This window comes from Sturnira hondurensis, unplaced genomic scaffold, assembly GCF_014824575.4.
Source record: "Sturnira hondurensis isolate 20B ecotype Veracruz unplaced genomic scaffold, ASM1482457v3 Scaffold0020601, whole genome shotgun sequence".
Taxonomy (NCBI): Eukaryota; Metazoa; Chordata; class Mammalia; order Chiroptera; family Phyllostomidae; genus Sturnira; species Sturnira hondurensis.
In genome coordinates, this window is record NW_028093232.1 from 2964311 (window position 1) to 2988871 (window position 24561).

At 50.8% G+C, this 24561-nt stretch overlaps 4 protein-coding genes across 7 annotated transcripts in view; 3 read left to right on the top strand and 1 right to left on the bottom strand.

Annotated features, from left to right (window-relative positions):
* The first annotated feature begins 1883 nt into the window (after window positions 1-1883).
* Window positions 1884-7101, top strand: ZBTB39 (zinc finger and BTB domain containing 39). Its single transcript, XM_037030271.1, has 2 exons — window positions 1884-1963; window positions 3472-7101. Exon 2 carries the CDS (start codon window positions 3523-3525, stop codon window positions 5656-5658), a length of 2136 nt encoding a protein of 711 aa, XP_036886166.1. The 5' UTR covers window positions 1884-1963; window positions 3472-3522; the 3' UTR covers window positions 5659-7101.
* RDH16 (retinol dehydrogenase 16) overlaps window positions 1889-24561 on the top strand; it is a 29496-nt gene continuing 6823 nt past the window's right edge. The window contains exons 1-2 of one of the 4 annotated variants that reach the window (XM_037030276.1): window positions 1889-1963; window positions 23865-24246. In XM_037030276.1, coding sequence (XP_036886171.1) covers window positions 1937-1963; window positions 23865-24246 — 409 coding nt within the window. In that variant the 5' untranslated portion in view covers window positions 1889-1936. Of the gene's footprint in view, window positions 1964-10003; window positions 10265-23864; window positions 24247-24561 lie in introns of those variants that run through there. The other 3 variants (XM_037030277.1, XM_037030275.1, XM_037030273.1) reach the window with 3 other exon arrangements.
* On the bottom strand, window positions 7755-13872 carry ACKR5 (atypical chemokine receptor 5). The gene is made up of 2 exons (XM_037030272.1): window positions 13697-13872; window positions 7755-13157 (listed from the first exon to the last, which is right to left on the bottom strand). The coding sequence occupies exon 2, from the start codon at window positions 13127-13129 to the stop codon at window positions 11945-11947; it is 1185 nt and encodes a 394-aa protein (XP_036886167.1). The 5' UTR covers window positions 13130-13157; window positions 13697-13872; the 3' UTR covers window positions 7755-11944.
* Window positions 21854-23232, top strand: LOC118975929 (peptidyl-prolyl cis-trans isomerase NIMA-interacting 4-like). Its single transcript, XM_037030175.1, has 2 exons — window positions 21854-21953; window positions 22753-23232. Exons 1-2 carry the CDS (start codon window positions 21854-21856, stop codon window positions 23229-23231), a joined length of 579 nt encoding a protein of 192 aa, XP_036886070.1. The 3' UTR covers window position 23232.

Consider the following 24561-nt stretch of genomic DNA (forward strand, 5'->3'; position numbering starts at 1 on the left):
CTCCAAAAGTCACTCATTAACGTAATAGAAGACATCTTTCCAGCTCTGAATCTCTTAGGAAACTCAAAGGTTTTTTAGGAACTCCGTCTGGAACAGGTATGAAGACCAAATATTATACAGGAGTACCTTGGAGATATTGCAGGTTTGGTTTTAGACCACTGCAATTAAGTGAATATGGCAATAAAGCGAGTTACGGAATTTTTTTGGTTTCCCAGTGCATATAAAAGTTATGTTCACACTGTACTGTAGTCTATTCAGTGGGCAGTAGTAGCATTATGTCTAAAAAAGCAATGTACCTACCTTAATTAAAAAATACTTTATTGCCAAAAATACTAATTGTTTTCTGAATCTGTTGGCAAAATGGTGCTGATAGATTTGCTTGATGCAGGGCTGCCACTGTTAACAACCAAAATTCAACCAAATAAATGCAAAGATCAAATTGGCTTTGTTAAAAAATTTATGAATCAGGCAATTAATCCCATGTGGCAGCTAGAAAGAAGCATAAAAGAGTTGTAGAAAAGGAAAGACCTTAAAGGCAAATGGGGGGTGGGACAGGAAGTGAGTTAGCAAAGAGCTGAGTATCCCAACAAGGCCAACTTCCTCTGCCCCCACCCCCCCACCCCTGGGGCAGGGGACTATCAAGCAGATTACCTCACTAGTGCTGACTGGTAAATTCCAGACTGACGGGTTAAGATTACATTCCTGGGAGAGGCTGAAACTGCAGTTAGGTGAGGTATTAAGTCTTGGTTGTTAATATGGACTTAGCACAAGGGACTCCATTTGGGGCCTCTTGTCTGTCTGTCTGTCTGTCTCTCTCTAACCGATGGTTTTGCAGTTGGTTGGAAAGATTGAACGGGTCCAAGACTGTTGCAAGTCTTGCAGCCTAATGCTTCAGTGTCATGCTGGAGGTTTGGAGTTTGTTGGTTGTAAAATACTCCGCTTCAGGAGCACTTGGTGGCCTCAGCTGCAGGGGTCGGGCCTGCCTTGCAATATATATCAGTCTCCAGCAGATCCTTTCACCAGAGAGCTCACTGGATTGCCTGCTCCCAAACTACAAGAACAGGTTGTGTGGCAGTTTTTGCATTCCCGTACTAATAAATATTACATGTTTGGCAGCATTTAGTAGAATGTTTGCTTTCAGTATAATCTACCACCAGTTAGTGAGATTGTTGAAAAGGGGACACACAGTCTCCCAAATTCATCAGAATAACTGATGATTGTTAACCAGCCAAACTGGCTTAGATCAGCTGGCATCTTCCTGTGTGTCTCCCTCTTTCCATTAATCCATCCAGGAAATACTGAGCCCTACTGTACCCCCGTGTGAGGGTTTTAGGCCTGGCTGCCTATCACCAGGCAGTGGTAGGATGAGACAGAAGAGAGGTTGAAACAGAAAGGTCCTGGAGCTTGAGAGGTTCCTATGTATTGAGGAGGGAGAGCCATAGAACAGCGGGTGCGGTAAGAGTTTCCAGTTGGGATAGGGGTTTTTCTGCTTCTCCAGGTACCAGCGGGAGGAAAGTGGTCCTCCACCTGGTGGATTAGTGCTTTCGAGAAGCCAAAACTTGGGGGGTGCGGGGGATTGGAAATGCCCCCACAACTGCTCACGCGGGGCAGGCCCAGGGCTACGAGGTGAGCGGAGGCAGCTCCGAGGCGGGAGTCTCTGATCTGGTTGGGACCAGCGGCTGACTTGTTGGCTCGGCGGCTTTGCGCCCCGCCCACCTCGCTCCAGGTCCCACCGTGCGGGGGCGCTGCGGTCGAGCGGCGGGGGGCGCTGCCTCCTCCAGGACGGCGGGGGCGCTGCGGGCCAGGCAGCAGGGGTGGCCCGGGCCGGCACTGCGAGCAGCGAAGCGGATGGAGAGTCTGGCCGTGGCCGGCGGCGCCGCCTCCTTGTCGGGCCGGGCACGGCTGGCCAGGGCCTTTGTGTGAGGCGGCAGCAGCGATGGTGCTCGGGGCCCTGCGGAGCCGGGTAAGCGCGGCCGGGCCAAGGGCTGTCTTTGGCCAAGGCCCGACCCCTGTCCTGGCCTTTCTCGCTCTCGTTGGGCTCCCCCCTGCGCACTCCTCTCAGCCGGACCCAACCTCCCCGACCGCGCGCCGACCCTGGCCGACCCCGCTGCCCATCCCTGGCCTCCGGGCGGCCCTGCTCCCTGCGCGCCTCCGCCCCTCCCGGCGTTCTCCGTGGAATCGCGGCTCTTTGGGGAGAGACCCAGGTGCTCGGTGCCACCCAGATGGAGTGCTCCAGCCCGATCCAATGCCCTTCCTCTTGGATTCGACCTCCAGAGGGAAGACTGCGGTGCCACGGGATTGTTGGGGTACCTTCTCGGAAGTTCCGAATCTGTCCCTCTCCTGCCCCCAGTCAGGCTTCCTACAGCCCCGACCTGCTGACCATTGATGTGTGGCCACCAGGGCCTGGGAGCTGCTTTCGCCTGGCACCCAGACAATGCTTAGAAGCTTTCTGGGCCCCTGCAAAAGTTGAGAGTTAATAGAATGCGGTGAGGTGCAGGGGACTGTGTTGCACAGGACAAGAAGTGAGACAGAAGAATGTTGCTGGTCTTCTCTTCCTTGGTCATTTGAGATTCAAAGGGGTAAAAGTGGCATTGAGCAAGCTTTTTAGGAGTCTTACCTATACAATTACGATAGATGTCTCCTTATGGCAACAAGTATATCTCTTAGCCCTGGTCAACATAAGTATAAATCCCGGAAAGGGTGGTAAGTAGAAATAAAACATATTTAAGCAATATTAAGTACCACAGTTGTGTTCTACTTTGCTTTTACTCCATTGGGTTCTGAAGTATTTTTACTTCACCCAGAGCTCGCAGAGAATGTGATAGAGTACTCTCGGAGTTGCTCTGGGTAGTGGAGACAAGAGAGTGGGCAGGTAGCACAGGTAGGAAAAGATTGGAACTCAAAAATGAGCAAGAGATTTATTTAGGATCAGGACAGCAATGCTAGAAAACTTAAAGGTGGAGGGAGCATCCTTATCTTTTTCTTAGCAATGAAAGGAGCTTTGATAGTTGTGTTCAGATAAGAATATAATATGACGTTGTAAGGGAAGAGAATGTACCCAATGAGATAGGAGGAAATTAGGGAATTAACATGAGAAAGATTTGGGCTAGTTGCTCCAGAAATGAGGTATAAGATTGCATCTGAGAGGCTATCTCTGGCTTGGCTGTAAGGCACTAGTTTCTGTCCAACCAGGCCCACAACCTCTCTTATTGAATCTTAAAGACCAGGCCGTCAGGTTTTTTCAGTGGTTTTGGCTTTTGTCATGACAACTCTTTTTGGGTATGTGCAGGGGGAGAGGTCATTGTTCTGTCATTTTGCTGTCCTTGCTCTCAGCAGAATGGAGCAGCTCTCCGTGTCTGTTCACTCGGCTCCCCACCTCAGGCTTTGAAACTTTCAGACTGGTGCTGTTTTCTCCTTCAGAGTACCTTGTTTGCAGGGATGTGTTTGGCCATCCATCTTTTCCTTTTGCAGTCCACAGATTAACCGTGCTGGTAAGGAGGCAACTTCATAGGAGCTGCTAAGATGGGCATGAGGATCAAACTGCAAAGCACCAACCACCCCAACAACCTGCTGAAGGAACTCAACAAGTGCCGGCTCTCAGAGACCATGTGTGATGTCACCATTGTGGTGGGGAGTCGCTCCTTCCCAGCCCACAAAGCTGTGCTGGCCTGTGCGGCTGGCTACTTCCAGAACCTCTTCCTAAACACTGGGCTGGATGCTGCCAGGACCTATGTGGTGGACTTTATCACCCCTGCCAACTTCGAGAAGATTCTGAGCTTTGTCTACACGTCGGAGCTCTTCACGGACCTGATCAACGTTGGGGTTATCTATGAGGTAGCTGAGCGTCTGGGGATGGAGGACCTCCTCCGGGCCTGTCATTCCACCTTTCCTGACCTGGAGAGCACGGCCGTGGCCAAGCCCCTGACGAGCACCAGTGAGAGCCGCTCCGGCACGCTGAGTTGTAGCTCAGCAGAACCTGCCCATCCTCTTGGAGAACTCCGGGGCAGTGGGGAGCACTTTGGTCCTGATAGAAACTATGTCTTACCTAGTGATGCTGGAGGAAACTATAAAGAGGAAGAGAGGAATGTTACCAGTGACACTAACCATAGCCTGCCTCTACCACAGCAGCCACTGCCATCAAAGACGGAAGACCGTGAGAACCCTGCTCCTTTCACGTCTGTACCTAGTGTGGTGACCCAGCCAGTCCTAGGCACTGTCAGCATGGGCATCCAGACCAGCACGAGCTCCTGCCAGCCATACAAACTTCAGAGCAATGGAGACTTCAGTAAAAACAGCTTCTTCTCCCCCGACAATGCAATAGACATTACCACTGGGACCAACTCCTGCCTGAGCAACAGCGACCACTCCAAAGATCCAGCCTTTGAGCAGATAGATGAGCTCCAGCTGGAGGACCTGGGGGATGATGACTTGCAATTTGAAGACCCCACCGAGGACATAGGGACAGCGGAGGAGGTGATTGAATTGAGTGATGACAGTGAGGATGAGCTGACCTTTGGAGAGAATGACAACCGAGAGAATAAGGCCATGCCCTGCCAGGTGTGCAAGAAAGTCCTAGAGCCCAACATTCAACTGATTCGACAGCATGCTCGGGACCACGTGGACTTGCTGACAGGCAACTGCAAGGTATGTGAGACCCACTTCCAGGACCGAAACTCACGGGTGACCCATGTTCTCTCTCACATTGGTATTTTCCTCTTCTCCTGTGACATGTGTGAAACTAAATTCTTTACCCAGTGGCAGCTGACCCTCCACCGACGGGATGGAATATTTGAGAACAACATCATCGTCCACCCCAATGATCCCCTGCCTGGGAAGCTGAATTTGTTTTCAGGGGCTGCCTCTGCAGAATTGAAGTGTGCTGCCTGTGGGAAGGCATTGGCCAAAGATTTCCACATGGTCCGGGGCCACATCCTCGACCACCTAAACTTGAAAGGCCAGGCCTGCAGTGTCTGTGACCAGCGCCACCTCAACCTCTGCAGCCTCATGTGGCACATGCTCTCCCATCTCGGCATTTCAGTCTTCTCCTGCTCCGTCTGTGCAAACAGCTTTGTGGACTGGCATCTCCTGGAGAAGCACATGGCCGTGCACCAGAGCCTGGAAGACACCCTCTTCCGCTGCCACTTGTGTAGCCAGAGCTTCAAATCAGAGGCTGCCTATCGCTACCACGTCAGCCAGCACAAATGCAACAGTGGCCTTGACCCACGGCCTGGCTTTGGGCTACAGCACTCAGCTCTCCAGAAGCGGAAGCTGCCAGCGGAGGAGTTCCTGAGCGAGGAGCTAGCTCTGCAGGGCCAACCTGGGAACAGCAAGTATAGCTGCAAAGTCTGTGGCAAAAGGTTTGCCCACACAAGCGAGTTTAACTATCACCGGCGGATCCACACAGGTGAGAAGCCGTACCAGTGTAAGGTGTGCCACAAGTTCTTCCGAGGTCGCTCAACTATCAAGTGCCACCTGAAGACACATTCAGGGGCCCTCATGTATCGCTGCACAGTCTGTGGCCACTACAGCTCCACCCTTAACCTCATGAGCAAGCACGTCGGCGTGCACAAAGGCAACCTCCCGCCTGACTTCACCATTGAGCAGACCTTCATGTACATTATCCATTCCAAAGAGGCGGAAAAGAACCCGGACAGCTGACTGGGTCCCAGCAGAGCCAAGGAGAGCTCCCAGGAGGCAGCCAGGACCTTAATTTTCTAATGGCTGTTGCTCCCACCCCAGCTGAAGTTACAACTTTGCCTTGGTAGGAATTCTGTTCTGTCTTGTGTTTAAAGAAGAAAAAAGAAGAAATAGCACATGTATTTGAGAAGCAATGGCCCTATCATGTTTACCTCCTTACCTGTTCTTGCCCACGGAGGGCTGTGTTTTTGGTTCTTTTGAGGCTGGTCGTGGGATCTCATCAGGTGGTTGGTGTCAACTAGATCCCCTCCTCCAGCCTCTTGAGTTCTGTGCTGCTAAGAATCCAACCAACAGCCTCACCGAATAGAGGAGGTAGAGAGAGGTTTTCGCTGTGGGTGCAACTGCCAGATCTCCCACTAAGACAACCAACTGTGAGAGAGATTTTGGCAATGTGTCCGTTTAAAAAAGACTAGTTAGCCGGGCAGCGCACCCCAGGTTCCAGTCCCAAGCTTCAGCAGGGAAAAGGCATCAGGGATAGAGGTGCCTGCTTGTTTCATGGCTCTAATCTATCTGCTGGTTGGACAGTAAAATCTTGTGGAAGCTAGATCCAACTGGGGACTAAGCTTTCTATTTAGACTAGAAAGCTTTGGGATGATTCCTTGCCAGCCAGAAGAGGTCCTTCAGTGCCACTGGAAGTGGCAGCCTGGATGAACAGGAAGGGAGGTTTCTCTTCTCAATTCCAAAGAAACATGATTTTATGGAGTGACGGCCTAGGACGTCAGGCCTTCCCTTTGGGGCAAAGAGGACAGGGAGCCATTTGATGTAGTCATCTGTTATCTGGCCACTTCTGTCAACCTTGAGTTTCCTAGTGGAGAGGTGGGGATGTCTCCTACAGCAGCAACCTTGCCTTAATTTACACCCTGTCTCCCACCTACATGTGTGTTTGACCTGTAGTGTAGATGAGAAGACCCCGTGAGGTGGAGTGATGGGCTGGGAGCCCTTCAGGATTAAAGGGACTGAGTGACTGGTGGTGTGTGGTGGGATGTATCTCTGGCCCAGTTGGGTAACCTGTTGTTTACTTTGTGGAGCTGGGCAGGAGCTTTGGCCGTTGACTTTTGACCTGCTGGAATTTATCCTGATCTGTCTTTGTATTGCCACCAGGGGGCTCTATTTGTTGGCCTCTAGTTCAGGCCCTCCCTAGGTGTCTGGGAAACATTTCTGCCCAGCCCAAGCTGTTTTGTTCTTAGTTGACTTTTGAGGGGGTCTTGCCCAAAGAAGGCTTGAGTGAGAGGGCTGTTTGTCTCGCGTACTCCCTGGCTCACCTCAGTACCTCATACTACCTCACTGCCCAGGTGCACTCTGGGAGCCCCTGCCTGGGCCCTGACACTGCCCCTCGTGGGACTCAGCAGCACCCCGGGCCGTTTCTCAAGCAAGTGGTTTTAATGAACTCACAAAGCCTTTTTTGACATTAATATTTATTTATTTTAGTTTTTGTATGCATATTACCCAGCATCTCTTTTGGCTAAGAGACTTCAGGAAAATGAGTTTCTCTCCAGAAAGGAGCCATGTACCAGGGGACAGTCCTGGCCAGAGATTTGGGAAATAGGCCAGAACTGGGAGAGAATGTGTCACACCTTTACATAAGCAAATTCTCTTCTCTCTCTCTAGATAGGCTCTTCCAGAATAAACCCAGAGAATCTTTCAGGCAGTGGATGTACACTCCGGGAAGTCGTCGGGGCCTGTGGAATTCCTAGGCCTTCCATCCTCCTTCCATCCTGTGACAGGGGAGACTGGGGCCTGGGCTGAGGGGATCCAGTCATGTGAAGGACCTTTTTGCACATTTTTTCATTGCTCCTAAACGCGGAAAGTTGCATTAAGATATACAGGCAAACCGAAGCTCTGTCTTTGGTGGACCCACTGCCTCTCTCCCCAGCCCTAAGCTTATAAAGCCTCTGAGGGCATGGCTCTCTGGTGGGGTGGTCGTTACATGAAGGGACTTGTATGAGTGGCACCTTCACCATCTAAACCCAGCTGGTTAAATCTTCCTTGGACATACTTGTCAGGAAAGCAGCGCTGAGACTTTTCATCCCTGGCTGGCTTCTTTAAAGTATTTTTTAAAAAGATTTTATTTATTCATTTTTAGACAGGGGAAGAGAAGGAGAAAGAGGGAGAGAAACATCACTGTTACCTCTTGAGTGTCCTGTACGGGGACCTGGCCTGCAACCCAGGCATGTGCCCTGACTGGGAATCGAACTAGCGACCCTTTGGTTCACAGCCTCCACTCAATCCACTGAGCTGCACCAGTCAGGTCAGGACTGATTTTTTAAATGACCAGATTTGAGAGAGGTAGTACTGGAACCTACCAGGATTAAGGTGCTGGAGAAACCCTTTTCCTTAACAGAAGGCATCATGGATGCTGGGTAGTCTGTATATTTAACCTGAAACTGTGAAGTATTCCCTTTTTGCCAGTAAACCAAAAAGCAAATCCTTGAAACTTTGCCCTGAAACACTAAACAGAGAAACTGCACCCCCAATCCTCCTCAGGCCAAGAGGCTGATCGGTGGTCCGGCCGGCCGCAGTCAGACGTGGAGCAGGGTCAGCGGCCCACGAGGCTCATTGACCAGACCCTGCTCCTCCATGTGTCCCATGTTCATACCCAAACTTCCCTCTCTTTGGGATCATGTTTGCTGCCTCTGCCTCTGGGTCACCCTGTTCTGAACTGTTTTACTTGAAACACTGCATTGTGGCAAAGGGCACTCCAGGATACCTAGTGGAAGGTATTGATTTTATTTCGAGTTTTTTATTTTGTCAATGTCTATTCTTTTGATGTTGCTGCACCCTCCGCCCCAGAACCCAGTTCAGCGCTGTCTCCTGCTGTACCATTCCAAGATCCAGTTTGACCCTTGAATGTCTTTTCTTCTTCCTTTTCCTCCTTTCTCTTGTTCTGTACTCTGGCTGGCTACATAATTGGCAGAGCCCTTTGTTTAAAGATTACTAAGCATTTCCAGATGGCAGTTATAGAACAAACCAAGCATGAGGCTGTTCTCAACCTGCTTCCTAAGGGTAGAGGGTGGCACTCTCGTGGCAACACCGGGACAAAGAGCAGAGGCTGTTTGTGCCCAGTGGGAGTCCTGTCCTGGCTCCTCTGTGTCCCTGAATGGCTCACTGGTGCCACAGCACTTGCTGGGAAGCCCTGCTGTACCCTCATATTTGGTACTGAATTTTCAGACTCCATGGAGTCTGTAGTTCAAGGTCAGTTGGGAAGAAAGGAGGTGGGGATGGGGCTCTGGCCCAGGTGACCCCAAAGAACCAGAAATTGGGTAACAGTTCATCTTTGCCTCTTCTGACCTGTCACCACCCGTTGTCTCTGGGACAAGCCTTTGGGCCTAAATACCTCCTCCCCAGTTGGGTTTTGCTACTGATTATTTTTCTTCCCCTCTGGCCTCCTGCCGTGCCCTCTTTTCCCAGGCTGCGCAGCTGTGGAAGTGAATTTCAGTCCCTTCGTAGGTGGACACTGATGTTACTGGCGCGGGAGTGGGCTGTGTGGACAAGTCCGTGTCCGTCTGGGAGTCGCTGCACGTCCTCTTTCCCAAACCCTGCACTGACCAAGTCAGGAAGTGGGGCACACAGCGTTCATGTCAGTGTGGTTGCTCATTGTAAACTTGACATCAGGATGGAAATGAAGCTGTTTGGGTTTCAGTGTTTCTTTGACACCCCTCCCCTCTCCAATCCACCCGCCCCTCCGACTCCACTAGCTAAAGTCTCTCACAGAATGGAGAAGAGCCGTCGCTGTCTGACTCCTTCCATTAAATTAATAAGTACTGACCTCCTAATATTTAAGTGTTTACTATCTATTGCTGTAAAGTTTTGTATATTTTGTAAACCTTTTTCCCCAAATAGTAGATGTCTAAAATCGTTGTACATCTGATTCTTTTATATTCCATTGTCAGCACAAAGTGTGGTTTTTATTTAGAATAAAAAAAGGAAATTGGAAACGGGAGTTCTTTTCCTTTCACTGTGGTCACGCGAGCCCCCGAGTTCAGAGCGTCTGGGTCGTGGCCCATGTGGTAGCGGTGCTCAGCTCCGCGGGGACCTTTAGATGGCAAGCACACTTTCCTGTAGCTGGAGTTCCCCAGGGTGAACTCTATGTCCTGTTTTTGGTGGGAAATCAAGTAAATGATTCTACCTTTTTGAGGAGGACATGTCTGAGAGGGTCTTCTGTCGGTAGAGAGAACAAAGTGGAATTCTACTAATGTTTAGTTGGCCTTGAAATTTGGCCACGGATTGTCTTGCCAGTGTTGTGAAACTCACTGCAATGTGGCATGTTGGGGTGGGGAGGGGCGGGTCAAACAGAGGCAGAGGTTTGGCATCTTTTCCTGAGGCTGAGAACAAATGTGCCTCCACAGAGGAGACAAGCCTCCTAAAGTCAAGGTAAGATGCAGTCCGTTTGGTCTCAGAGTACACTGCCTGGGCCTGGGCCCCATCCCTGCTCAGGAAAGGCTGAGCCGGGCAGCCTGGCTGTGGGCTGCCCTCCAGAGGCCCTAAGGAAGTGTGTGAACAGGGTCGGAACTGGTTGCCCCAGTGAAATCCATGAGAAGAGCACAATCTTGGGGAAGTGGACTCCGAGGTAACCTGGGAAGTGACAGGGATATAAAATTGAGTTTCCTTTAGGGAACCTGGGAGCACAGGTCGGGAGGTGACAATATGGGCATCAGATATTGGCTTGGCTTTCACATTGGCATAGGGGAAGAAAGTGTAATGTGTTTTCTCCATTGGTGAGTCCTAACTGCAACCCCAGCTTGGACTATCCTAGTTGAAAAGCCTTCAGCTCTATGCCACCGAGCAGCTGTTTGTAGCTTACGACCCTTTGAGGCTGTGCCCAGTGTACAGGGGGGCTGTGGATAAAGAGTTCCCCTGAGCTTCTGACAGATGGGAGCGTACCCCATTGGAGCGTGTGTTTAATGCAGCTGGTGAACAGTTTCAGATTTCTGAGAGCAGAGGAGACAGCACTCAGGTCGATGAGTTATTCCAAGTTAAACATTCCAGATACAGAGCACCGAGCAGGACAGAGGCTCTCAGGGGTTCGGTCAGCAAGCCCTTCAGTCTCCGCAGTCAAGGACTTGAACCTGTTCTTAGGCTTTTCCTTCAGTCAGAGTTCTTCATGGTCATGGTCCTAGTTTCCCAAACTGATAAATGAGCCTTTCCAGGAGACCCACTTGTCAACAAGAGGACTTCTCCTGTCTCTAGGACAAGTGTTTATAGAAGTAAGTTGCTGGACAGATAAACTGTGGAAAAGCCTAGGCCAGAGAGAAGTGTGGGGGTGAGAACTGATGGAGGAGCACCAGAGCCCTGCCCGGAGACAGAGGTGGGAGATCCCCACTCCCCCAGGGAACACAGGCTGAGGGACAGAACATCTGTCAGTGCCTGCTGCTGGCTGTCCCACGGTCTGCTCCCAGAATGGGCATCCCCCACTATTGTGCTGTGAACATCTGGAGAGAACGGGAGGGATGGGGTGGACTTCTGGTAGCATCTCACCTAAATCCGAAATGTCCTCCACCCAAAGCTGTGGGGAGACAGGCTGTGAGCAGCAGTGACTGGGGCGGTTTCTCTGCTCTGAGGGAGGGGAGCTGGACAGGTGATCGGGAGAGTATTCGCAAGGAAATGGAGAGTTTCCTGGATGGTGGAAGTGGGTGGAGAACCGCCCTGACCACCCAGCTGCTGGTGCCTGCTCAGATCTTGGCTTTGCCCCGCCCCTGCCTCCCCACCCCCTCCATTTATCCGGCACCGAGGATGCGCTGCATCCTGCTGGGACCTCCTGGTTCCTTGGCCTCTGGCCTTTTGTCCCCACAGCCTGCCTGCTGTGCTGGCAGATCAACAAGTGCACAAACACAAAAGGAAGTTTTGTGAGGTCCCCGTGGAGCTCACTCTTTCCGGGCCAGGGCGATTTCTGCAGTGAGCGCCGTTTCTGCGGCGCGTCCCTTTCGCCTCGGCTGTTTCCCCAGTCCCAGCCGCAAGAGCCGATTTTTCAGAGATCTGGAGTTGTGGCTGTCGCTATTACTTTATTTCACCCCTTCCCCCCGTGTGGCTGCCTTAGACACCAAGACTGAGACAAACAGTACGACACCAAGGACCTGTTCTTTATCTCCCCCATCCTCTCCTTCTCCACCTCCCCCTCCCCACCTGAAGATATAAGATAAAGTCAAAACTGACCCTGCGTGATGCTTTGACCCTTTCCCCTGCTCCCCCCAAATCTCTCACCTACGATTCCAGCTTTCCACTTCACAGAGGGAGGAGACTGAGCTCCACCTCAGCTGGCTGTAAGAGACTGAGGGGTGGAGATGGGCGAAGTACTCGGTGCCTGGCAGTCCAGGCTAGGATGGTGGTGGGGGCCGGCTTCGGTGGGCTGTGTGCCCTCCTTGGTGATAACGATGGAGTGCTGTGTGGAGGAGGAGGAGGAGGAAGCGCGTCTGCCTGCCCCACTCTGGACCTTGGGAAGGTAATGGACCACGGCGCTCAGCAGCCGGCCCCTGAAGCTCGGACTGAGAAAGTTGTAAAGGATGGGGTTGATGACGCAGTGGAGCATGGAGAAGCAGTCGATGACGTCATAAAAGAAGTAGAGCAGGTGAGCCAGGTAGCAGTGGAGGGAGATGTGGATCCCGTCCAGTGTGACCAGCAGCAGGGTCGCGTGGTAGGGAAGCCAACAGATGGCAAAGACAGTGATGTAGGCACACATCAGCAGACAGTGGCGCCGGCCCTCAGGCCGGGCTGCCCTCCTGAGCCGGCAGGCCGTCAGCACATTGAAGACTGCGATGAGAGCAAAAGGCAGCAGGAAGCCCAGGATGGTGGTGGACAGAGTCACCACCAGGGCCCATGTGCTGAAGGTCTCAAAAGGTGCCATGAAGAGGCATATGGGCTCAGAGCTCTCCACAAGCTGGATGTGGGCCACCTCGGGGAGTGGAATGATGGCTGAGAGCACCCAGATGCCTGCACACACCACCCGCCGCACTCGGTGCTGCTGGCGCTGCCAGGAGGGAGAGGCATTGGTAAGGGTGACGTAGCGGTCAATGCTGAGGCACACCAGGAAGAAGATGCTGCTGTACATGTTGGCAAAGTAGAAGTAGTGGGCAAAGCGGCAGGAGAAGCTGCCCCAGAGCCAGGTGTAGTCCAGCGTGACCTCCAGCATCCACACGGGCAGAGAGAGGATGACGCCCAGGTCCGCTATGGCCATGTTGAGGACGTAGAGGCTCAGCAGCCCTGCCCGGCCGGAGTAGCGCCAGTTGACGCAGATCACCAGGAGGTTCTCCACCAGCCCGACCACGAAGATGGCCAAGTAGAGGATGAAGAGGACCACTCGCTTGGTGCTCTCGCTGAGCTCAATGTGGCACTCCAAGATAGTGTGGTTGAAGAAGTAGAGCAGCTCAGTCCAGTTGTGGATCTCTCCAATGCCATAGTCAGGCTCTGCAGTGACCCCCGAGGAGGGGCCGGACTCCATGCTGGCCGTGACTAGGACCAGCAAATGCCTGGTGGGGAGAAGAGGGTTGGAAGAGAAAGGAGACTTGGGTGACAGCTTTGTGTCCCCCAGGTAGCAAGTCACTGGGACCAGGAGGCTTTGGGAAAAGATTCTAGGTACGAAGAGGCAAGGAAGGGAAGATACACATTCAGACTGTGAGCATATAGTACACAAGTCACTTGTCAGCTTTGACCCAAGAGCAGAGACACTTTGTTAAGGGGCCTCACGGGTGGGAGAGACCAGAAGTGCTTGTGCCCAGCCAGACCTCCTCCCAGCCGGCCCGTCCCACCCGTCTCCAGCCTCAGGTGGGCCTGCTCAAGCCTGCATTTCCCTACTGGCGCTTCGCACCTTGTCCCTTTCACACCGGCCTTTCTTAGGAGGTTCTTGCTCCATTTTGCAATTTGGGCTGTGAATGTGGGGCACACACACAAATGTGTGCAGCACACGCACACCCCTCTAATTCATCCCTGGGAACATCTGAGCATCATGTAGGAAAAGCAATTGCTTCTGAGCCCCATTCCTTCTTCCCTGAGAGGGAGTGACACTCACCTGAGTTTCCCTAGGGGGCACCTCCAATCCCGAAGGCCAGGGGGTCTGGGCTGGTGGGGAGCTGCGAGGAGGCTGGAGGGACTGTAGCCTTGGGGCTGGCTTTGCTTTGGGCTTCAGGGCCGCCCTCCTCATCCGGGAAGCAGGTCACTGGCTGAGGCTCTGTGGGAGAGGACTGGGATTTTTCCTGCCTTCCCCCAATCCAGTTAGAGGGAAAGTCCAGCAAAAGACCAGTGTATGGGGGTCAGGGAGGAGCCAGGCAGCAAGCATTAAAATCCAGGCTCCTCCCTCACTAGATGTGGGAATTTGCCTCTTATGGTCTGGGCTCTTTCTCCTGCAAAGTGGGACAGTAGGATCTACTACTGGGTGGGGGGCGGGGTGGTGGGGAGTGTGAGGATTAAATGAGCCCACCGGTGAAGTGCTTAGTGCAGGACAGGGCCGTATTTAACGCTTTACATATGTCTGTGTTTCCCACTCTCTAAATTAGCTTGGAACCCCACTCTTCCATGTCTGCATTCATTTCTACTAACAGAACTCGAAAGAGGTGGGAGGGCTAAAAACATGGGAAAATCAGTCAGACTCTTAATCACTCTGGCCCTTCCCCCGGCCATTTCTCCCAGGCTTCGTTTGGAGGTCTGAGTTGAGAATCTGGAGAGAGAGGAGGGACTGGATGCGGGGGGTGGGGAAGGGGCAGCGTTGAGCTTCAGGGAGACTGCATCTAGATGGAGCGGGAACAGCATTCTTTCCCCCTCGGCTTCACACTTCCAGTGAAGTGTGTGCATGGGAGAGGGGGAGGGGAGGGAGACTGAAAGTCACTCAGCTTCCCCCTCCCTCCAGCCCATAGGATAACCCCTGGTGTGGGTTGGGTTTGGGGAGAACATCTTGTGTCAGCAGAGCTTCCTGCTTCTCAGGGTGCTTTCACCTCAGTTCATCATTTGGTCCTCGAGGTGCCCCTGGGGGGAGAAAGGATGAGCTTCCTCGTCCTCCGTAAGGCCCAGAGAGGTTGCCTGTCTCCCAAGCCACCTCACAAGCCACACTGCGCAGACCCACCTGGTGCTGGGGCCGTGTGGCGTAGAATGTAGAGCAGGGACGTGTTGGCTGGAGGAGATTGGGTACAGGTACATCTCGTCGAGGTAAAATTCCCACAACAGTGTCAATCATTTTAAAGTGTACAACTCAGCGGCATCTAGTACACTCACATTGTTGCACAGCCACCATCTCAATCTGGTTCCAAACGTTTTTCATGTCCCCCAAAGAAACCCCGTACCCATTATGCAATCACTCCCTGTTCGCCTAGTCCCTGGCGGTACCCGTCCTGCTTTCTGTCTCTGTGAATTTACCTATCAGGGATATTTAATAAAATGGAATCATAAATGGCCTTTGTGTCTGGTTTTGTCACTCGGCGTAATATCTTTGAGCCTCCCCGCACGTAGCTTGTGTCGTGTTGCGTTCCCACCCGGCTCCCAGGCCAATGCGAAGATAGGGCACCTTTTGTTTATCTGTTCAGGGAGGGGATGTTTCCGGTGCGCTAATTCATTTTGTACTACTTTTATTAAACATCAGATTTGCCGTTCCAGCTGCTTTAAAAAGGCAGCTCGGCAGCACTGAGCGCACTCGCACTGTTGAGCGGCCGCCACCAGCCGTCCCCGTGGGAGGGGGCGTTTTCAATCTTGCAGTTTTCTTAAAGCCTCCTTTACAAAAGCTGCTTCTCTGCTCTCAAAACTTCTGACACTGAGTGTGCAGGGTCCCGGTCCGCGACAGCCACCAGTTTTCCCACTCCCCAGACACCAACTGGGTATCTGATCATTTAATTCGATTCTGACACCAAGAAGTTAGTGTCAGTCCCACAGGACTGTCCTCACTTTGGCTGCCAGTCGCAAGCAATTGGTCCTCCGGGTACACACACTTCTGTCCAGCGTGGCTACAAAGTCAGGGGTTCTCGCAGAGTCCCCTCCAGTTTCAGTAATTTGCTGGAATGGTCCCCAAAGCTCAGGGAGACATCCACTCACATGTAGTGATTTACTACGAAGGACCCAGCTGCACAGTCAGACAAAGCGGCAGACACCCAGCGTGAGGTCGGGAGGGTCGTGCAGCTCCTGTCCCCACGGAGCTGGGGTGCACCACACTCGGGGCATACGGATGTGCTCCTGACCCAGAGGATCTCTGAACCTCCGAGTTCAGGTGTTTTTACAGAGGCTTCATCCCATGGGCATGCTTGATTATTAAGTTAATGTTCGGCCCACTCTTTCCCTGTAGGATGGGGAATGGAGCTGAAAGTCCCAAGCTTCTAATCAAGGTTTGCTCTTTTTTGATGGCCATCCTCCATCCCGACGCCATCAGGGAGCCCATCAAATCCACCTCATTCGGGGAAAAGATGCTCCTATTACCCAGGAACTGGAGGTGGAGTTTGAGAAATCTGTCATGATGAGCTCTGGTGATACAAAATGTGGTTTGCTTTGATTTTCCAGACAGTTCTATTCTCTCTCCCTCTCTTTGGGGTCTCAATTGCTAGCCTATGGATACCTTTTTTTCAGTGAGGAGCCTTATGAGATTTTTCTGTTTGTTTCCTCCTCCATGCTTTTGACCCACACAGGTAGAGACTCCACTAGACTGAGCCCTCCTAGTTCTGGACTCTGTTCTCTCCACTCAGACCCATGACCATTTCCATCCCTCTCAAGACTGCATTTTAGTGGCTCATGTCTCCCGTGTCTCTGAATCTTCCACCCCAGGACCTCTTCTCTCCCATATGGCAACATCACCCCCCTCCCCCGCCCCCCAGCCCACCCAAAGTCCCACTTCCACCTGCTCCCCAGCCCCCGCCCCTCACATTGCCCAGTGTGTGTGCAGCCAGAAGCTCAGTGGGAAATCGTCCTCAGGAAGCAGTAAGTGATAGCTCTGCAGTTTTCATATGAGTGTTTATCTTTGGAGGGAGGAGGGAGGCAGCTGGAAAGAGAGAGATTGGAAGGAAGGGAAAGAGGGAGGGGCAGGAGCTCAGGCAGAAGGATGGGGGCAAACAGCTTTGCAAGCAACAGGAGCTGCAACGGTGAAACAATTACCGGAACAAAAACTCTTTGTTCTTCCTCCTCCCATCCTCCCCCTTTTGTTTTTCAACAAATGTAGACAAGACATTGTGATCAACAATCAGAAAGGAAGGAAGATACCAGGGAGGAGTTATTGGAAGTCACAGATAAAGACAAGCAACTTCCCAGGGTCGGTTAGGGGCCAAGGGTTTGTGCCTGGACCCTCGAGGAAGGGGCCTGCTGTCCTCCACACACGCTTTGTGGCATTTGTGATCCAGGACCCTACTTTGTGTGGCAAGGGCAAGTGGACTGGGAACAGCTCAAGTCTGAGGCGTTTGGCAATAGTTGCACTCCCATCCACAGCCTGAGCTTCTAGAAGGTCACTGAGTGCAGAAGCCAAGTCTGGCCCCTGACGCTGCTTTGCCCTCTGACCGTGGCTTCCTCCTGCCAGACAAGCAGCAGTGTCTGCCCAGCAGCAAAGATAAAGGGTTTCCCAAAGATGGATGTGTCCCACTGACCCTGTCCTTGGCTTGGCTCAGCAGTTTCCTGTTGACTCATGTGTCACCCAAATGCAGTGGAGGTAACACCAGTTTGGGGACTGGACTTGGCTCTGGCACCTTTGTTCTACCACTTAGTAGCTGTGTGACTTCAGGCAAGTTACTTTACCTTTCTGAATCTCAGCCTCTTTATATAGAAAGTGGGGATAATGATGTACAGGATACATCAGATGAAAACATCAATATAGAAAGTGTGTGGCATTCAGTAAGGCCCTTTTCTTCTTCTTGAAGATGAGAAAGAAGAGACCCTTCTTGTGGAAACGCTCTTCAGATGGTGGACTCCCGAGACCCACCACCACCACCAGCCTTTTTCTCTAAAACCAATAGACACTAGCTTCCTCTTTTATTTAGTTGTCTGGCGCGGCATTTCTTACATAGAAGATGACAAATATTCCCAAATGCCACTATGAATTACCACAGAAGAGATGAAATGACAACTAACATTTATTGAATGCTCACCATCTGCCAGGCACAATTGCTTTTCACGTGTGGCCTCATTTAATCCTCATGGTAATTTAGCGGGGCGGGCTCTGGGGTAGGCAAGGAGCTGCAGCTCTCAGGTTAGACATCTTGCCTGAGCTACACAGCTGGTAGTTCAGTAAACCCTTATTGCTGTGGCACTTGACTTGGGTTTGTGGCATATAATGGCTCTAGGTGGTCTGTGAACTCCCTGAAAAGTATACAAGGGTCTGTCCGGAAAGTATCCAGCCGAGTACTATGAGAACTAGAGACATTTTTTGAAGAAGATACAAGATATAAGAAACACTGTGCACAGGACAATGATGCCTCAGTCCCCTTCCAAGTAGGTACCTTGGGACCTCACACAGTTCTCCCAGTCACCATCAGCTGCCCCATTGGATTTTCCTGAATCTCATCGACAGTCTGAAATCTCTTCCCTTTCAAAGGTGACTTCGGTTTTGGGAAAAGCCGGAGGTTGCAAGGCACCAAATCTAGACTACAGCGGGGCTTAGTTACCCAGATGATTTGATGTTTTGCTAAAAATCTCTGCATGAGATGCATGTATAAGCAGGCACATTGTTGTGACAAAGCTGCCCATCACCAGTTGCCCATTGTCGCGGCCTTCTGAATCATCTGAAGAGTTTCCACAGAAAATGTTCAAGCTTAATGCAAAATGGGAAGCAGATGCGTTGCTCCACTCGCTCATTTTGAATGCAATGGCCACGCAGCACACATGCTGACTCAACAGCATCTACTGCCCCCACCGACAACTAGCACAGTGATGTCATCATTGTTCACACATGTGCATTCCAGTCCACTCTCCTTGCCTGCCAGGCATCGATGTCATACAAGCTGTTCTTATTAGGTTAACAATGGTTGGACTTTTTCTGAACAGACCTCATGTACAAAATTCCAAGTCATTTTTATGGGGCTTGGAACTTCCCTTAGATTTTCAAAGGAGTCCATGGTGTACAAAAGGTTAACAATGACTGCCCTAGAAGAGCTTCTCATAGACAGGGGCTAGGATAAAAAAAAAAGTGGATCAAGGCATACACCTCTGGGGAGGTGCCTCAGCCCTGGGGATTCTGGGAAATTTCTTTTAAAAACATATGTTTTATTGATGATGCTATTACAATTGTCCCATTCCCCCTGCCTTTATTCCCCTCCATCCTGCACACCCCCTCTCACCTATATTCCCCCCCTTTAGTTCATGTCCATGGTCATACATATAAATGCTTTGGCTTCTACATTTCCCACACTATTCTTAACCTCCCCTGTCTATAATTTTTTACCTATAATTTATGCTACTTATTCTCTGTACCTTCCCCCCCATCTCCTTGTCCCACCCCCCTGCTGATAACCCTCTATGGGGTCTCCATTTCTGTGATTCTGTTTCTGTTCTAGTTGTTTGCTTCGTTGCTTTTTTTTAAAGGTTCGTTTGTTAATAGCTGTGAATTTGTTGTCATTTTACTGTTCATATTTTTTATCTTCTTTTTCACAGATAAGCCCCTTTAACATTTCATCTAATAAAAGCTTGGTGATGATGAACTCCTTGAACTTGACCTTATCTGAGAAGCACTTTATCTGCCCTTCCATTCTAAATGAAAGCTTTGCTGGATAGAACAATCTTGGATGTAGGTCCTTGCCTTTCATGACTTGGAATACTTCTTTCCAGCCCCTTCTTGCCTGTAAGGTCTCTTTTGAGAAAAATCAGCTGACAGTCTGATGGGAACTCCTTCGTAAGTAACTATCTCCTTTTCTCTTGCTGCTTCTAGGATTCTCTCCTTATTTTTAATCTTGGGTAATGTAATTGTGATGTGCCTTGGTGTGTTCCTCCTTGGGTCCAACTTCTTTGGGACTCTCTGAGCTTCCTGGATTTCCTGAAAGTCTATTTCCTTTGCCAGATTGGGGAAGTTCTCCTTTATTATTTGTTCAAATAAGTTTTCAGTTTCTTGGTCTTCCTCTTCTCCTCCTGGCACCACTGTGATTCAGATGTTGGAACATTTAAAGTTGTCCCAGAGGTTCCTAAGCCTCTCCTAATTTTTTTGTATTCTTGTTTCTGCATTCAACATTCTTGTTGAATGTTTCTTTCTTCCTTCTGGTCCAAACCATTGATTTGAGTCCCTATTTCCTTCCCTTCATTGTTGGTGCCCTGTACATTTTCCTTTATTTCACTTTTCATAGCCTTCACTTTTTCCTCTATTTTTTTGACAATACACAACCAGTCCTGTGAGCATCCTGATCACCAGTATTTTGAACTGTGCATCTGATAGGTTGGCTATCTCTTTGTCCCTTAGTTGTATTTTTTCTGGAGCTTTGATCTGTTCTTTTGTTTGGGCCATTTATTTTTTTGTCTGGGCACACCTGTTATGAAGTAAGAGGTGGAGCCTTAGGTGTTCACCAGGGCGGGGCAAGGTACATTGCTGTGTTGTGATGCTGTATGTGGGGGAGGGATCCAAGAGGGAACAGTGCTGCTTGCTATGCTCTCTGCTGGTTTTCAGTCACTTCCCTCGCTACCCACAATCAAATTGGGCCTTCTGATGCTGATTCCCAGGTGGATGGTTTTGTGTACTAAGGTTTTTTTTAGATTTTATTTATTTATTATTTATTTTTAGAGAGAGGGGAAGGAAGGGAGGAAGAGAGGGAGAGAAACATCAGCATGTGGTTGCCTTTCACATGGCCCCCACTGGAGATCTGGCCTGCAACCCAGGCATGTGCCCTGACCAGGAATTGAACTGCCGACCCTTTGGTTCACAGCCCACACTCAGTCCACTGAGCTACACCAGCCAGGGCTGTGTACTAAGGGTTTTTTTAGTCAGAGGTTTTGAGGCTTTATTTCCCCTCACTGGAACCCTGGGTTGCGTGGTCTGTCTTGCTCCCCAGTTGTTCTTCTTGGTTTATCTGCACAGAAATGTGGGACTGCCCTGTCTACCAGCGACCACCTTGACACCTAGGTCCTCTGGCTGCCGCCTTGCAGCAAGTCTTGTCTGCCCGGTTTCCCGCCACTGCTCCTCCTACTGGTCTGAATGAATGTTTTTTCTTGAAACTCTTTGGTTGTCAGACTTCCATACAGTTCGACTTTCTGGCAGTTCTGGTTGTTTTTTGTTTTTAATTTTGTTGTTGTTTTTCTTTTGGTTGTGTGAGGAGGCACAGTGTGTCTACCTACACCTCCATCTTGGCCAGAAGTCCTCTGGGAAATTTCTTGAGTGAAGGAGAAAGTCCTCTTCACAGAGGCTGAGAGAAGCATGAGATAATGTGGAAAGGGCTTGAGAAAGTGATGGTAAATTGCCTTTGCTTGCTAGCCCTCATCCTTCCATAAGATGAAGGACATCTGTTTCCTCTCTGTGACTTACCAAGAATGTGTGTGTGCATGTGTTTGTGTGTGTAGGGGATGTGCAATGTTAGTCGAAGGATGAGAAAGCTTGGAGAGTCTGATAGAGACCAGAAGGGCCCTAGGTACCATTCTCCCAGGGAAACTGACGGCCTCCCAGTATGCCTCAGCTCTTCTTCCATCCTTCAGTTTCCTTTCCCTACTGTTCCTCCCTCAGATTCCCCCACCTTCTGATCCCCAGCACCCACCTCATGGTCTCTGCAGATGTGTTGACAGTCCCTCGCTGATTCCAGACTTACTCAGTTTTGACTAACTTTTGTTGAGCACCTAATGTGTGCCGGACAGAAATTCTCCTTGAATTCTCCAGTGCTTCCTAAGGCCCTGACTTCCTAAGGTTTTACCATTTTGATGACAACATGTGGTTTCTTAGACTCCTTGGGAGTTGGAGTTGGAGTCATCTTGACTCTCCTCCCTCACTATAAACAGGAGGGAAATGGAGGTTTGGGGAATCTCATACTGTCAGATGATGTAAGAAATGCAGGAGAAAAGGCAGAATGAAGCAGGATATTGCAGTGTCGTCTACCTCCTAGTATCTCTGTAAGGTGCTAGGCACTGCCAGGTGCTGAAAATGTAAACACGACGGAACCCAGACCCTTCCCTGCAGAGGCTTCGGGTCAGTGTTCTGGTATTCAGTGCCCACAGGTGAAGTCCACTGGCTTCATTAAAATGAAGCCATTGCTTCACACTTAGCCTGGAGCATCTGAATTTCTTTCATTTCCCTTCCCCCAAAACAATGATCATTGAGCCATTTGGCAGCACTGGAGGAAAGGTGTTCAAGAAGTTTGGGCCCACCTCCAGGAGTCCTCTCCAGAAGATCAGGGGGCAATGGACAGGTTGGGTCTCCGATCTGAGACTGTCCTTTCCAAAGGACACAAACCACTGATGCTTTACTGCCCGGCTTCACCGGGGCTACAGCTGAGGGGCCTGGCCACAGTGGAGGGCGAACTGCACTGGCAAAGTGGTCCAGTGTAACCCAGCCTCAAAGTCCCTCTGAACCTCCACCAGCCTCTCTGTCCTCCCAGGCCACTTTTCCTGAGAAGGGGGTCCAGTCATTTCTGGGGATGTGAGCAGGACCCAGGCTCAGCTGGGTCAATGCCACAGGAGTGCCACGAGGAGGCTGTCCCACTCCCAGCTTCGTTCCACTTGCCAGTCCACCCCATTTTAGGAAATGGTTTCCTCAGGCTCAGTCTGAAGGCCCTCAGGCACAGCTGTTCTGGGCTCCAGTCTCTAGTCCTTTCTTTAGTCTCCTAGGGGGCAGCTCCCTCCGCCTCCGAGCATCACCCTGATACAACCCAAAATGAGACCCTAGCAGTTATGGGGGTTTGCAGTTCTCCCTGATAGTGAAGGTAAGGACCCATCCTTGATTTCTTTCCAAGTTGGTCATTTCTGCCTTTGGAGCCCTTGTCTGGGCCTGGATTCTGCCTGCGAGGCTGTCGGGGAGCCTCAGCCCAGGACTGGCAGAGGGCCACGTAATCGACACCAGGGCTGGGGACAGGCCATCTTCATGGAGTGAGAAGGTGACAACTATTAGGGCCACTTTTTAAAAGTCCTTTCTTTCAGCCCTCCCAGCCTCTGGGAGAAGCTTCACTGAGTGAGCCCACCCCATTCCCGTCTCCCTCCCTCACCTTTGAGCTCAGACACCGTCGTTTTCTCCTGAACACATTTCTGCTACTGACAGTTACTGTATCAGGAGGGGTCTTGAATATCAAGTTTCACAGTTGCCACCTAAAGGAAAAAGCGGTTCTGGAAAAGGTGGCAAAGGGGCAGCATCTGGGAGTGACAGTTCTGACAAGAAGTCTCAGGGTCCCAGAAGTGGTGGCAATGCAGTAAAGGTCAGACACATTCTGTGTGAGAAGCACGGAAAAATCATGGAAGCCTTGGAAAAGTTAAAGTCTGGAACGAAATTCAATGAAGTAGCCACACAATGTAGTGAGGATAAAGCTAGGCAAGGGGACGACCTGGGTGGGGTGACCAGAGTGTCCGTGGTGGGACCATTTCACAAAGCAGCATTTGCTTTGCCTGTAAGTGGCCTGGACAAGCCTGTGTTTATGGACCCTCCAGTTAAGACAAAATTTGGATATCATATCATTATGGTTGAAGGGAGAAGATAAAATTATGGTTGAAGGGAGAAAATAAAATTGTATGGAAAACAAAAAAAAGGGAGGGGTCTTTATACTCTTTTCCTTCTCCTAATTCTGGAAACTGACAAAGCTTATTTTCCTCAGTGAATTATGTGCTGAGCCATATGAGGGGACCCCAGGCTCAGAGGCTATGCCAGCAGCCAAGGTGACACAGGAGTTGGAGCAGAGCTGGGTTTTGAACCCAAGTGTGTCTTGATTCATAGTGTGTCCTCTTTGTAGAATCTACAGTAGGTCAGGGGACAGGGTTCCAGACTGGAGCAGGTAAAAGACAGGAAGACAGTTCTGTACCTTGGGGCCATGATCATAAGGGGCTCCAGTGTGTGTGTGTGTATGTGTGTGTGTGTGTGTGAGAGAGAGAGAGAGAGAAACTATGATAGGGTTGGTGGAGTGGGAGGACCAGGAGAAGGTGGTTGAGGAAAGTATACATAGATCAAGGGGTAACCTGAGAAGTGCAACGACCTGTTAGTGATGGTGCTAGTGTGCCAAAGATCATATGAGTTGGGGCCAGAATCAATACCAGACTTGATAAACAGGAACAATCGGAGGACTCCATGCCAGAAGCCTGGAGTTTGGCGTGCTAACTCATATCCTGTGTGTCCTTAGGTCCTCCTGACTGAACACAGGCCACCTTCGAGTTTCACTGTTGCCTGCCTGCCTGTCCCCTGCAAAGCCATGTGGCTGTACCTGGTGGCTCTTGTGGGCCTGTACTACCTTCTTCGCTTGTACTGGGAGAGACAAGTAGTGAGCCACCTCCAAGACAAGTATGTCTTCATCACAGGGTGTGACTCGGGCTTTGGGAACCTACTGGCCAGGCAGCTGGACCTGAGAGGCTTGAGGGTACTGGCCGCATGTCTGACAGAGAAGGGGGCTGAGCAGCTGAGGAGCCAGGCGTCAGACAGGCTGGCGACAGTGATCCTGGACATCACCAAGACGGAGAGCATTGCCGCAGCCACCCAGTGGGTGAAGGAGCATGTAGGGGCCAGAGGTACTTACAGATTTCTAAACTGTGTCTTCTCTCTCAGTGAAGGGAAGACCCCTTGTCTGCTACTTGGGAAAGATTCCCAAAGTCTTTTCTGGGACTTGAAGTCATACCAGCTTTCTTCACCTCACCCAGCTTATCAGCCAAGTCTTTTCTCTTTCCATGGCCCCCCACACCTCCTGACCTTGGAGCTCTGCAGTTTTGGGGAGAGTTTGGGCTGATGAGAATTTGTCCTGGCAGAATCCTGTCTCTGGTGTCCCCTCCTCTCTCAGCAGAGGTTCTGGATTTCCGGATACTGAGTGCCTTGGAGAAACTGAGTTC